At 39.0% G+C, this 13,742-nt stretch overlaps 1 protein-coding gene across 1 annotated transcript in view; it reads right to left on the bottom strand.

The window, feature by feature from the left end:
• The window catches only part of GRID2 (glutamate ionotropic receptor delta type subunit 2), a 350,310-nt gene that overhangs the window by 97,020 nt on the left and 239,548 nt on the right, over positions 1-13,742 (bottom strand). Inside the window, exons 11-12 of the mRNA XM_087736257.1 lie at positions 11,081-11,219; positions 634-829 (exon numbers count right to left, since the gene is read on the bottom strand). Of these exons, the coding sequence (XP_087592383.1) occupies positions 634-829; positions 11,081-11,219 (335 nt within the window). The remainder of the gene's footprint in view (positions 1-633; positions 830-11,080; positions 11,220-13,742) is intronic.

The raw sequence follows: 13,742 nt of genomic DNA, 5'->3' as shown, positions 1-13,742 counted from the left end.
GCTGAACCCTTTCATGTACTACTGTTCTTGTAAAGGCTGTACCTGTCAACCAAAAACATGGGAGGGAACTATTGCATTCACAAATGTACCTACAAAAATTGACTCCTGCTCTCAAAGTATTTTCCCACTGCTAAACTCACTACTGAAGGTGGCTGTGAGACTTATTTAAAGCCAGATCATCTTTTTCTGCCTGTCTCTCAAAACATACATGATTCAGAGCTACAACTGAAAGCCAAGGATTTCAGTGTCAGGAGTATAGAAAAATAAGTTAATCAATGTCTTGTATTCAAAGTGCTTTAAGTTTTGTACAGTACATTGACATGTCTTCTGGGGTTATAAGTCCAGAGATCCTATTCCCATTTTGCATCCTGACAAATGCATTCATCTCATACCTATAAATCCTTTTCAGAGCAAACACCCCAGGTACTTACATTTTAAAATGTGGTTGAAAACAAGCTACATAGCTGAGAAGTCCCAATCCTCCGTGCTGATGCAATGGGCTTGCAGAAATTCGTACCAGGCATGATCGTTACTTGGGTGCAAATGCTTCCCGTATAGTTAAAAGCAACAACTAAGCAAATGTGATGTTACAGCAGAGCACCTTCAATGGGAAGCAAAAAGTCATACCAGTACCTTTTGAATGCCTGCGGTCGACTCCATGACGTTGTTCTCTGAGCCGTTACTTCTGTTAATCATCCGCCACATTTGGGAATACATGCTGTCCCTCTCAAAAGGATTCATCCCTTTCACTCGGACATGCTCATAGACTGCGGAGTCCAAGACGGTGCCGTAAGGAATATCCGTCTGCCTTGAGAGATCCTGGAGAGACCTTAATTGTTGGTGAAGAAAAGAGACACAGGAGACTTGAAGCCACATTTTCGAGAGGAAGGAGCTGCAGGCAAGCAAAGGGCAACACACAGGAAGACGGCTGTCAAGCCAGTTTCTTTTGTTGTTTGATTTTTTTTCTTTTTTTCTTAAAAGACAAAGTGAGACTGAAAAATTGTTTTTATGTTTTTATGTTTTAAAACACAAGGTGGAATATGAAGTGAAAGGAAGGAAGGGATGGAAAAAATGAAAACGGATGAAAAGAGAACAACAGAAGGAGTAAGAGGATCCTGTCAAATGCAGAGAGCTCCTTTGAGCAGAGGCAAAGGAGAGAAGGGAGCATTGCAGTCCCTCCAGCCATATGCAGCAAGTTCAACAGAAGTAACTGCCTACGACGGTACGGTGCCACCACACACCCCGCTGCTGGGGAGCAGGAGTGTCAGCACCAGGACTCACTGAGTCTAGCCAAAAGCACCTGGGCTGAGTACTTTTATGTGCTACTAGCTTACAGAGTGAAGAGCAGCTTTTTAGTGCTATTCCTGCGCTGAACTATGCACCCATCACACAAAGCAGGTCACATCCTACATTATTTTCAGCAATAGGAAGATTTCTGTTGTGGTTTCATGAACTGTCTTTTCATCACGGTCCATGTCTTTTAGTCCAATAAATTTACTCTATTTTACATATTATCTAGTCTTATCTGTTCCCTATAAGCAAGAAAAATTAACCAGTTTAGAAGTTCCTAAGCATCCCAAATATGTCTTTGTCAACCCTGCTTTGGACTTAAAAAGGTATATTAGAACCCTTTAAAGTCTCCTTACCTCTTAGCCTTTATTTTCCTGTCCTATAGAATTGTTTTCCTGTACCTTTGTTTCTTTAAGTACATTCATTAAAGTTTCAAAATAACTACTGCAATATGTCTAGTGCCTAAAACCAATTACAGCTTTCCTGGCACAAATTAACTTTGTATAAACTGCACGAATCTCGCAGATGACATCTAAGGACAAATCAAGGGTCTGAGTACTGTCTTAAAGCAGGCAACAGCAAATTGTAAAAGCTCATTGCAGCCACAGAAAATGCAAACACAAAAGTAGGAAACTCATCAAATTCCAAGTTGTGTTTCTGTAACATGTAAATAAGGAGGCAAGTGAAAATGGCCCTGCAGGGGGAAAAAAAATTCTTAGGTGTTCCAGGGAAGAAAACAGTAATCAGATCTCAAAGGATATGTATGCCTCTGAACACAACAGAAAGCAGGAAAAGGAGAAATCAATAGAGCTTAATGGCAAGGGTTTAGAGGTTAGTTGAGTCAAAAAGAAATCCTTTGAAATTCAGACATATGGGCTTAGAAAAACATTGAACAAGAGCTAAATTCTAAGCAGATAATACATAGAAAGTAGAAGGAAGGGATAAATTTCATTTTGAAGAGTAAATAACTAATGGTATTAAAAACCCCACAATCCTCTCCTCTTTCTCCAACAAGATGGCATTGCTCTTCAAGAACATACGCAGCAGGGAACCTACAAAGAATCAGTACACATACGGGATCATCAAAGGTGAGCTGCTAGATGAAGCTTTTCCTGAAATCATGTATATTGGTCTTCTATGAGAAGACTAACTGAGACATGCCCTTTTCTAGGAAGAAAAATGTGACATTCTAGTAGACTAAGGTATCAGGAGAATACATACTGTGGCTAATTTGTAATTGAAAAGTAAAAAAAATAAAATAAAATTATCAAGTCCAGATAAACACCCATGAGTTCTGAAAGACTAAACATGAAATGTCTGAGCTGTTCGCAAAAATGTGAAACCTCATTATAGCCAGTGTGTGAAAGGGAAACAGTAAATATTTTTAAAAGGCTCTAGTGGTAATCAAGGGAATTACGAAAGTAAAAAACTAAAATGTTATACTTAGGTTTAATAAATAAACTGAAATAAGGATTGATACAATTTTAAACATCAGTGCTGAATATTAGACGTAGCCATCAGGGAAAGCAATTCAATCATCTATTACACTTTGAAATTACTAAAAAACCCCAAGACTTCCAAAAGACCTTCACCTCATCAAACAATATACAGAAGGTGGAAGTATGGACAGGCTACAAAGGAGTAATTTAGAAACATTTCCTGACAACTCTCGATTGCATTAGGAAAGCCAACACTCAGCTAGAGTGGATGCTTTTGAGGGACCTCAAGGGTAACAAGAACAGCTTTTGCAGAACTAAAGGGCTGAACAAGGAAAGTGCAGGCCTGTTCAGGGGGACGGCAGACACAGCTAAGGCTGAGGTGCTCAGTGACTTCTTTGCCTCCCTCTTCCCCAAACAAGGTCTCCCAGGTCTCTGAGACTAGAGGCAGGGTTCAAGGAGGCAATGAACAACCAGCAGTAGGTGGCCAGGTAAATCCCAACCAGAAAGGCAAGGATTGATTGAGAGCACTGGACCCATAGAATTCCATGGGACCTGGCAAGCTTCATCGAAGTGTGCTGAGAGAGCTGGCCAATGTCCTTGCAAGGCTACTTGCTTTAATTTTTGAAAGATGAAGGAGATTGCAGGGGATCCCTGACCACTGGAGAAAGGAAATGTCCAGACTATATTCAAAAAAGATAAAAAAAGATGATTCATGGAATTAAGGCTGGCCATCCAACATCATGGAGTGAGTCCTCTCAGAGCACATTTCTGAGCACATGAAGGAGAAGAAGGTGAGTGGGAACAGTCAACATCCATTTACTAAATGTAAGTCATGCCTGACCAATCTGGTTGCCTTCTACAGTAAAATGACTTGGTTTGTGGACAAGACCAGAGAAACAGATGTAGTTTACCTTAACTTTAGCAAGGCTTTCAATACTGTCTCCCACAATATTCTTGTATCCAAATTAGGTCATTAGGTCTGGCTGGGTGGGAAACCAGATGGATAAATTCCTGGTTGGATAACCAGGCTCACAGGGTAGCTCACCTGGAGGCTGGTAACAGGTAGCACAGAGGTCTAACCTGGGACATGTCTTTACCAATAACCTGCAGGAGGTAAGCATGCACCCTCTTGTCAAGTTTGCAGATGACATGACATTGGGGGACCAGCTGATTGCTCAAGGACAGGCTGCCCTTCAGGTGGACCTAGAAAGGCTGGAGGAAGGGGCCGAAAGGAGTGGTGTGAAATTCAGCAAGGACAAATTCAAAGTCCTGCACCTGGGGAGGGATAACCCCCTCCAACAACCCAGGCTGGGGCACAGCTCTGCAGAAAGGCGCTCTGGTAGACAGAGGTGGACCTCGGTGAGAATTTCTCCCTGTTTCACCATTAGGCAAAGTGTTGTGTATAACTGTTGCATTGACAGTCTATCTGTCAAAAGCATCTCTGATGAAAGGCACTAGGTAAATACAAGATACTATATTCACTCATTCTGTGTTACCGCTGCTGCTGCTGCCAATACACTTCTGTATCTCCTGGCAGTGCTCTGAAGTACAACAAACTGTCACAGGATTGTAACATTACATATTGTAATGTCCTGTAATTGCTGTGTTATTTGTCATACATATTGCTAGAAAAGTATACAAAAAGTATTTACTGAGTCTCCAATTTCTAGTGACAACACCTAGCAAAATTGCAATCATTACTTTACAAGACTCTGTATAGCCATATAATTTCTCATATAACAAGCAACAAAGCATTTTTCTGAAATATTATTGCTAACTAGTATATAAATGATATGTGTAACTGCTGCCACAAAACAGTAGTTAGAAACAGCACAAAAGAAAAACAGCTCCTCTGTATATCTCGTGGCTATAAAAACAAGCTTGCTATTTTCAGAAAGGCAAACCAACACAAGACATGAGCTGTTAGTCCAGAAGCGTACTACAATCAGGTATGGCAAGCATACTACAAACACTCTGAGAAGCAAGCAAGAGTGCCATCAACACTCTGAGAAGCAAGCAAGAGTGCCATCACACACAAAGGCATCACCAGCAGGGAAATAACAAGGAGGAGAATTATGTCGATGCCTTCAGGAAGGCATGTTGTAGCTGCCAAGTCTGGCATTAACTACAGTCTGCAGTTCTTTACTGTTTGGTGTGCTATCCTGAAACACAGGATGCCTCTCAGCTGCCATGCTCTACATCTTTGCACAGTTGTAGTGCTGCTCTATGCTGAGAAAATGAAGGCAAGAGGACAAGCACAAGAAAAGTATGAAAGTAAACTCTATGGATGCACTAAATGCTGTTTTCAGTGGTAAACCCCACTGACCCTATGCTGAGGAGTGAGAAAGAAGTTTTGCAAGCCTCTGAGGTATGTACGCTGCTGCGTAGGCAAGCTGCAAAAATGGAAAAGACCTATCACATCAGTGACTTCATCCCCTCACGCAAACATGTCAAATGGGATCATAATATATATGACCTCCTTCAGAAACTGTTTTTTATAAGCTGCAACTCTGCAGACTACTGGAATGACATTCACAACCTCGCAGCCAAGGTACAGCAAAACAAAGAGAAACGACAAACCTTGACAGAACTAATAAAATTATTAAACCAGTGAGATTCCTTTCCAGAAGAAAGAATTTTTATAACTACTTTGGCTCCAGCCTGGCTTGTAGGTTACACATTGTTCAATGTACCTTTATTCCTGGATTAAACAACTCATTCTCTGCTCAGACAAATACATTTAGTGGAGACATAAATCCCCAGCCTCACTATGTCACCCAGTCTCACCACACAGCTGCCACACCAGATCTCAAAATAAGGAAGAAGTATTTGTCAAACTGATTAATTCCTATGGAGTATCCTTTGATGCCCAAATTCTAATACCATTATCCACACTGGATGGGAATTTAATTTTGCAGTAGTTTTACTGATCTCAGTTGAAATACCTGCAAAGCAAAGCACACATCTAACATGAGTAAGAGAATTATAATTCCACATTTTAAAACATTTATCTCTTTGAATTTCTAATTTTGAAGCAATAAGGTAGTGAATGCTAAAAGTGTTTAAAAATAAAAAAGCAGATATAGTTGAAAAAATTCTTATAAAATAAAATAACTTTAACTGAGCTTGCATATAGAAAAGTTCTACTTATAGGGAAGTGACCATGCAGTCAGGTCACAGTTCAGCTTAGTTTTGGTTATCACGCATGAAGCATTGTGCGGAAAAATGTTACGTGTGGTCTTTATGGTAAGTTTTTTTCTCATTGCAATTACTGGGATAATACCAATATTATCCCATACAAATTAACTACAATATAGGGCTATTCTGAGGATGAATTGAGTCATTTGAGGATGAATTAATAACAGCTACATGTATTTTTCAGCACTTGCTGATTTTGTTTAGTATTCTGCACCTTAATCAGGCAGCAGTTGTCAGGTCACTTTCATTTTCTGGCTTAGTACAAATTAATTACTTTGTAATTTAAAAAATTATCTTTGCTTTCAACTTGAAGAAAAAAATCATACTAGGATTTGCATATGTTTCTTTCCCCAAAGCATACCCTCTTCTATAAATTCAAATCCTAGACTTAGAATTGGTGACATGTTGTTCATAAATGTCAGCCAAAAGTGTTTAAAAAGTACACAGGAAATGCAGAAAAACAAAGGTCAGCTCCATAAAGGAATAACCAAATTCCTTTTTTAGGTGATTAAATACCACTGAGGTCAGAGGCTTGGGCATCAAAGTATCTTTGTAGATCTGGGTTATAGATTGATTTAGGCTAGCCATGTTGTTAGACTTGACTGTAGCACAGAACTGTCCGCAAGAAGTAGTCACTAAATTTTGGGAGAAAATAACTGATGTCATGGCTTACACTGAAGTCTTTATTTATGACTAATTCAGATAAAGCTTTCCAATACTATTTTTTTTCTTTTTTCTAGGACATTAAGGACTAATTCACAGGCAGAGTTAGGGAACAGGGCACAATAAGCCAAGAGATTTGAATGTTGGCAGTAAAAGCTGTGTCAGAAACTAGTAATACTGCTTGCGAGCCAGTTTGAAGTTCTGGATGAACCACATTAAAGGAAAGGTTAAAAAACATTCTCTTTTTCAGCATAAGGAAAAACGCTGAATTATCTATATTATCTACTCCAATTACTGCATTCTTGTGTAACCCCCCCTTGCAGAAAACTTGTAGGCAGTTGTATTGAGCTGTTAAAAGCCTTGGGGACATCTTAGTTTCAAGTGAATCATGGTTTAGGAAAAATGTTGTGAAAAGAATGACTAGGCAAAACAGGGATGACAAAAGACAACCTTTACTGCTATGCCTCCATTATTTGGAGGCAGAGGTCTCACCTATCAAATAGGACATACTACTTACAACATGGAGAACGTAATGTGAAGTTCTTATTTTACAGAAGGCACAAAATGCAGACTCTCCCCCATAACACATACAATCTAAAGTCTTAAGCTTTCACACTTTTAGAAGTGGATTTGATTTAAACTTGAAACGACCTAGCACCGGCCTTTCATAAGACAAATCCTTTGACTTCTTCTCTGCCCACCTCACCCCCTCAACTTTCCTGCAAAATTTCAGTGCCCGTGAGCAGGTGGTGTCACCCTCCCTTTACCCAGGAAAACAGTGCAGTGCAGCAGTCTGAGTAAAATCAGTCTCTGACAATGGACTCTAATTCCGTCCTAAAGGAATCATAAAACACAGCAATGGCAATACTGGCTCAGTGAAGAAATTCACAGCATCAGCACCTATGAGAAATAGCTCGAGACCTCCAAATTTATTTGGCATTTACCAAGAAAAGCCACTCTTAATTGTTATTCATCCATGTTGCATTTGAGACAGTGATCTAAAGATTTAAGGAACATAGAAATTACGCTTTGTTTTGCTTCCACAATGTTTTGGCATTTGAAATGCTGACTGTCTTGATTTAAATGCCATCTGCAATGTGGGTCAAGTGTAAACAAAAAATGCATCTAGGAACTACTTTATGACTTGCATGCCTCTACTCCTGATACTGTCAGAAGATGAAAAGCTGAGCTCCCAAAGGTATTAAGAGTAGCCCTTTGCTTGGAAAAGGAGATTAATGCCCACTCTTATTCTTCTTGTTCCTCTAAGTTCATTTAAAAATTGTAACAATTTGATCCAGATTTATCGGTGAAGCAGAGAACAAATACCATCAACTTCAAGTGAGGTTATACAGCAAAGTTCTACTTTGAGACTCTCTAGAGAAAGGGAACATTTCACTAGTCCTCTCTAGTGCATTGCCTAACAAAATTTTCTATGCTTTTCTTCTGAAAATAAGCTTCTGGATACCATGAGGCACTGACTGGGAAGAGTGGCCCAACCTTCACACCAGCCGAGAACAAGAAGCTGCAGGAGCTCTGAACACAAACTGGCTACACATCCAAAAGCTGAAATGCAGTAACTACCAAAACGTTCAATGGAAATGAAATGTGCTGTGGGCTGCTTGAATCCTCCTGTCTTTCGTAAAAGCTACCACAAGGACAGTACCTTCAACAATACACTGTAATATCTGATGCTAGCTGGAAATCTGAAATGAAAACATATTAACTGCTTGTTACATCTGTGCAAACCCACAGACTTCAATTTCTTTCATTTTTCTGACTTCTCTGAAGCTGGCTGGATAGCACTACAAGCAGAATCTGGTTTATTTTCTTTAAATACTTAAACTCATTTCCATTCTGGCCTTCAAAGCTCCCCAAGGTACAATTCGATCTGTTAAAAAAAAAAAGAGCATCAGCTTTTTTCTTTATTGCTTATTCATGTTTCCCACTTCGCAGTAATTTAGCAGGGTAAACAAACAGCCTCTCTCTTATGTGCTGGTTTGAGTTCCAATTTTGGCAGTTTTGTAAACTAAAGTTTTACACTCCCACCATAGTTAGGATAACTTCATTCCCTAATGGATACTTAACACATCTAATTACTCTATTTTTGAGCTGCAAGCGCTGCTGAAAAATGTCTCCATTCTTTCATTCCAGGAGCTTTCCAGCTGCAACGTTTTCTACTGAATAAAACATTTTCAGTGACTTTGCCCATAAATAATACAGCACAAAGACCAGTGTAGTCCCAACTGTACATAATAACCTCAGAATTCCACTGAGGATTTTCTAGTGACATCATAATAAACTGTAAGAAAAAGGCTGAAGAAGTATTAAATTATAGTTTGGGTATATTTTATTCTTTTTTATACATGATAAGAAAACTCAGACATTTCTCACAGTAATTTGAACATTTTTCTGGACTACTTCAAAACTAGAAGGGACATAATTTCAAAGCAGGATGCAGAGGCTTATTTCATAGTTGTAAGGACCAACTGAATGACTGAATATATCATTATTATTTATTTTGCATGTACAAATTCCTATGTTGTTTCTTCATGCTCCCTAGTCAAATGGAAAGCTTTTTAAACTTAAAAAAAAGTAAATCAGCCTCCCTCAAAACCTTAAGATCAATGTTGACAAACATTGACGCAGAATATCATTTTACTCCCCTATAAATTGTGAAGGTATTATAATCGGGACTACCGAGTCAAACATTTGGGTTGTGTCAAAATACCCCTGCAGCACTCTATGATCTCAAAGGCTGTTATTCAGGTCTCAAAAGAAAACGATAACCTGATTTAACTGGTAATATAACTGTGACAGCAGAATGATTTGCTCAGGTGATTTTAGTCTGTTTTACATGTCTCTGTCTTAGAGTGCTTACCCCTCTAATAGATGAAAGTGTTGAGGTTGTTAGCCCAGAAAGGAAGGATAACAACCATAGACACTTCTTTTCCAATTGGGAATGAATAAGGACTGGTAATGCTCCTAATGAGGAGAGTCAGGAGATAACCATGCACTCAAAGTGAGGGGCTGCTTCTGCTCTTGGATCTGAGCTTCGGCTTCCAACTGCAAATAAAACTTGGCTGCTATTGCAGATGTTTACTTGTCCATGCGCTATTAAAGCCTGGATTGGTTTTAGTATGTAGAAAATCCTCACCTAGGGGATAAATGTCTTAGTGAGACTGCAGTGATTGGCTGGCATGCAGTGGCACTTGAACCTACCCTGTGAATTCACAGGAGGCCAAGGTTCCCCCTGCCCAGTCTACACTAGTGGCTCACTGTCTCAGGGGGCATTTCAAAGAGATTTGGAAAGCAGTTGAACCAGAGGCAGCAAGACCTTAGGTGATGATACACAGAAGACAGGGACTTGAATCAACAACTGGAGAGGGAAAACTGATTTTTCCCCAAGGTCAGCACTGAGCCTGACTTGAAGGTCAGGTTCTTGCCTTTCTGGAGGAAGAAATACAGCAGAACGTGCCTTTCTTCTTTAAAGTCACTCTATCATTTTTGCAAAGAAGGATTTATGGGAAAGGCTAACTTTGTCACTCTCACATATTTTTATGGACTTGTAACCTCAAGATTAAAAACCTGCTATGGAAAAATGGCCAGCTGCCCCTTGGAGTTCTTGGCTAGCTAATGCTTCACTGCATGTTCTAGTCTCTGCTTTGATCCAAGAGGAAGGAGCAGTGGGAGCGAGGATAACTCAGCATGCACCTTGCTGAAGGAGAGGAGACAGGAGAACAGAAGGGCAGAGCGAGAGGGTAGGAGACCCGAAAGGTTCCTGTGGTATGGAGAGATGAGATGATCTAGGAAAAAGAATTGGAAGGTGTGACAGAAAGACAGTTCACCATAAAAGGAACAGGAAAAGACAAGGACATTCATGTTAGGGAGGCATGAAGCAAAAGAACCAATAGACAGAAAAAAGAGAACAATGTGATCTGCTAGTGTAGTAAGAGAGCACCTGGGAGCAGAAGGAGCAAAGATGACTAGTAAGTGAATATTTATTGTTTGTTGCTATTAACACATCTTCGCCTTGGTAAGAAAAGGTGAATTCAGCTTTGAGCTCCCCATATATTGAAGAAGCATTGGGCTCCTCCTGATCAAAGTTGTAGAGCACAAGTACTGTGGGATGCATTTGAATGGAAAGCATTGCCTGAAAACACACAGCAACAATTTATACTTTCCCATTTCAAATACTGATACACTGGTTATCTTAAACTCAATTGCTTCTCTCAAAATATGTATGTGTACATACATATGTATGTATATGTGCCACAGAAGAGTATCTACCAGAGGCCAACAAGTCTGATCCTAAAGACAAAGTGTCTCCAGGGAGACTGGAAGTCTATGGTATATTGTAATTTTTTTAGCTTCCAAACTACTTCTCAGTATGATAAAAATTTCTCTCTTTTCTTACATTTAAGTAGAACATTCATACACCTCTATATGTATGTTCATCCTCCTTTCCCTCAATTCATTCTTTATCAACTTACTGGATGGAGTTCTCAATGCGTGTGATGGTGAGGAAAGCTGCTAGGTTTGCTGTGTAGGAGGAGATGACAATCAAAGCAAAAAGCCACCAAGCCCCCATCATCAGTCGGGTTGCCAGGGTTGTATATGGAACCTCTCCTCCTGTGGGGAAAAAGGAAAAGCAAGAATTTTCATTTGGCAGAAGGAAACCCAGATCCTTATTGCTCACGTATTGCTCGGGAGAACTAGGCCCCAAGGTCAGCAGGGTTCTACTAAAGCAGGTTTATATAGTAAACTGAGCAGGACTTGGAACCACACTTTCTATGCAATGAAAAGTACCGAAGGAAGCCCACACTGTTGGCCGTCGTGACTGTGTTTAAACTCTTCTGCTGTTGTGCCTTTAATTGCAATTCATCTGTTGGTCCTGTCCAGTAATGGAAATAGACTTCAAGATCTCAGAACAAAAAGAGCAAAAGTAAGTTCTTACAATGTCCTTTCCTTAGAGATCTTATCTACAAATGATAATTTTTTCTTGCATTCTTGAGAACATAAAATTAAAAAAACCTCATCAAAACACAATTTTTTTCATGGTTCTGTAGGCAGGCAGATGCTCGTGAGAACCATATGTATGTGTACAACTTGCTGCAAGTGAACTTCGATGTGCAAAAAAAAAATAAAATCACATGTACTGAAGAAGAATGCAAAATTGTTTTGTATTCCTATAGTTGCTTTCTTTTAAAATTCAACTGCCATGTAAACAAAACATTAGCAGCAACTAAACCTATCAGGATCTGAGCTGCATACCACTGCATGTGAGAACAGAGCCCAGTTTAGCAAGCCATGAAAAGCATTATTTTTTATTCAAATAGCTACCCTCAAAACACACCAGTTTGGAGTCTTTGAAAGAACTCTTCCAGTTAAAAACATATGAACCACAGATTTTTAGATGAAGGAAAATTCACTGTTTTAAAAATACTCATTTTGTCTGCAGTATAAGTTTTGTCACAGCTACAAGTAACAAGGGGGGACAGGTGAATGCAGCAACCACCCATAGTCAACAGCTCAAGATGTTCACCTGTTTCCTCCCCCCCCCATACTCAGCAATTTGAAAAGTTGTCGTTATTTTTGAGGTAGCTTTCTCAGATGCAAAACCTTATGATGGTACAATAGCTGGGATTTTCAAAAGCAAAAGCAGTTTGTTACAGATTCAGTCACCTGTAAGCATTTTGTGCTGGATCTTCGCTTATGCAAATACTCCTTCACGTTTCCCCAGCAAGTAAGTTTAATAGGAATACAAATTACAATTATTCTTATTCTAAGTACAAATAATTTTCAATTATGTACACAACCTAGATATTTAATCAATGCTTGAACATGAAGGATCACCTTACTGTTTTGTTCAAAATTTGTCCTACCTATACAAAGTATTCGGAACTCTGCATCACCATAGAATAAACAAATTTGAAGTTTTTTTCCTGCTTCAGTGATGTGGAGTTGTACCTTATGTGAAATAATAACTGACTTGATTCATTTGTATTTTTGGTATATAAGTATTGAAATCCTTTACCTTTTAAGAATTCCAGTATTGAAAGACAAAATCCATATTAGACCTGCACAGTCAGAAATAAATTTCCTTTTATTTCCAAGATGCCATGTAATTATCTGAAATAAGAATCTACCAACCAGACTGGGAGATATTATTTCAACATAAGGACTCTCGAAGATGAACATTAACTTCAACATCTGAAGATTTGGTTTTCTCTCCCACATAAACTTTAAATGATTTTTAATAGAATATTTCTACTTTGCAAGTTTTTACAATGTCTTTGGAATATTTGATTTTAAAATTATTTTTAATAAAATGAAAAGAGCAGACTGCTATATCAATTTATCGGAACAGGCTGTTTGTCCTTTTAACTTTCAGGTGCTAATCCCTGCAGATAATCTTCGTATTGAATTGAAATGGGTAGAAGCCAATGATCTCCTGGACATCCTTGCATTTTCATTTTTCAGCTTAATGAGTAAAACTTTAACTTCTCACACTTTTGTATTGAAATGAAATGTCAGAAAAGAGAGGACCACTAAAAGTCACACACCTGCCTTCTAGTTTTCAAGAGAGGATGCTGTGCAACAAGTGACCATGAAAGCCATCATAGACCCCTCAGCCACAGCATTCCCCTACTGTTCACATGGTGCAGTTTTCCCATATGTTGGTAAGGTTGTCCCCACTATTCACTGTTACTTTTGTTTTTTAACACCCATGTTAACAACAGACTTCAAAAAACCGTGAGTGCTGGTCATCTCAAGTGCTTTTAGTTCACCCAGGTGTTTGTGAAGTCTCATTCCTAATTCACAGTTATACTTTGTATATCAGCAGTCAATAAATGAAGCTTGAGGACAAAGCTTGCATCCAAGTACGTGTTCAAGAAACACATATCAGAACAATTTATCACTCCTACCCCTACTCTAAAATCTTTGCACTGACGCTTCTTAAACCACCATTTCTAAAGCAGGACTGACACTACGTAGGTACATGATTTTTAAGCAGTACAGGCAGGGTACACCACCTCTCCCAGTGAAAGAAAGAAACAAAGAAAAATCAAAGATCTTTTACTGCCATGGTATCATTTCTTTGGCATCTATTAGGAGACTTAATGTGATACAGTCTTGTTCTATTGTACTGTT

Source organism: Nipponia nippon, unplaced genomic scaffold (genome assembly GCF_047370975.1).
Source record: "Nipponia nippon isolate SJK-2023a ecotype South Korea unplaced genomic scaffold, ASM4737097v1 scaffold_6, whole genome shotgun sequence".
NCBI lineage: Eukaryota > Metazoa > Chordata > Aves > Pelecaniformes > Threskiornithidae > Nipponia > Nipponia nippon.
The sequence above is the reverse complement of the archived record's forward strand: the minus strand, read 5'-3'. Positions and strand labels throughout refer to the sequence as shown.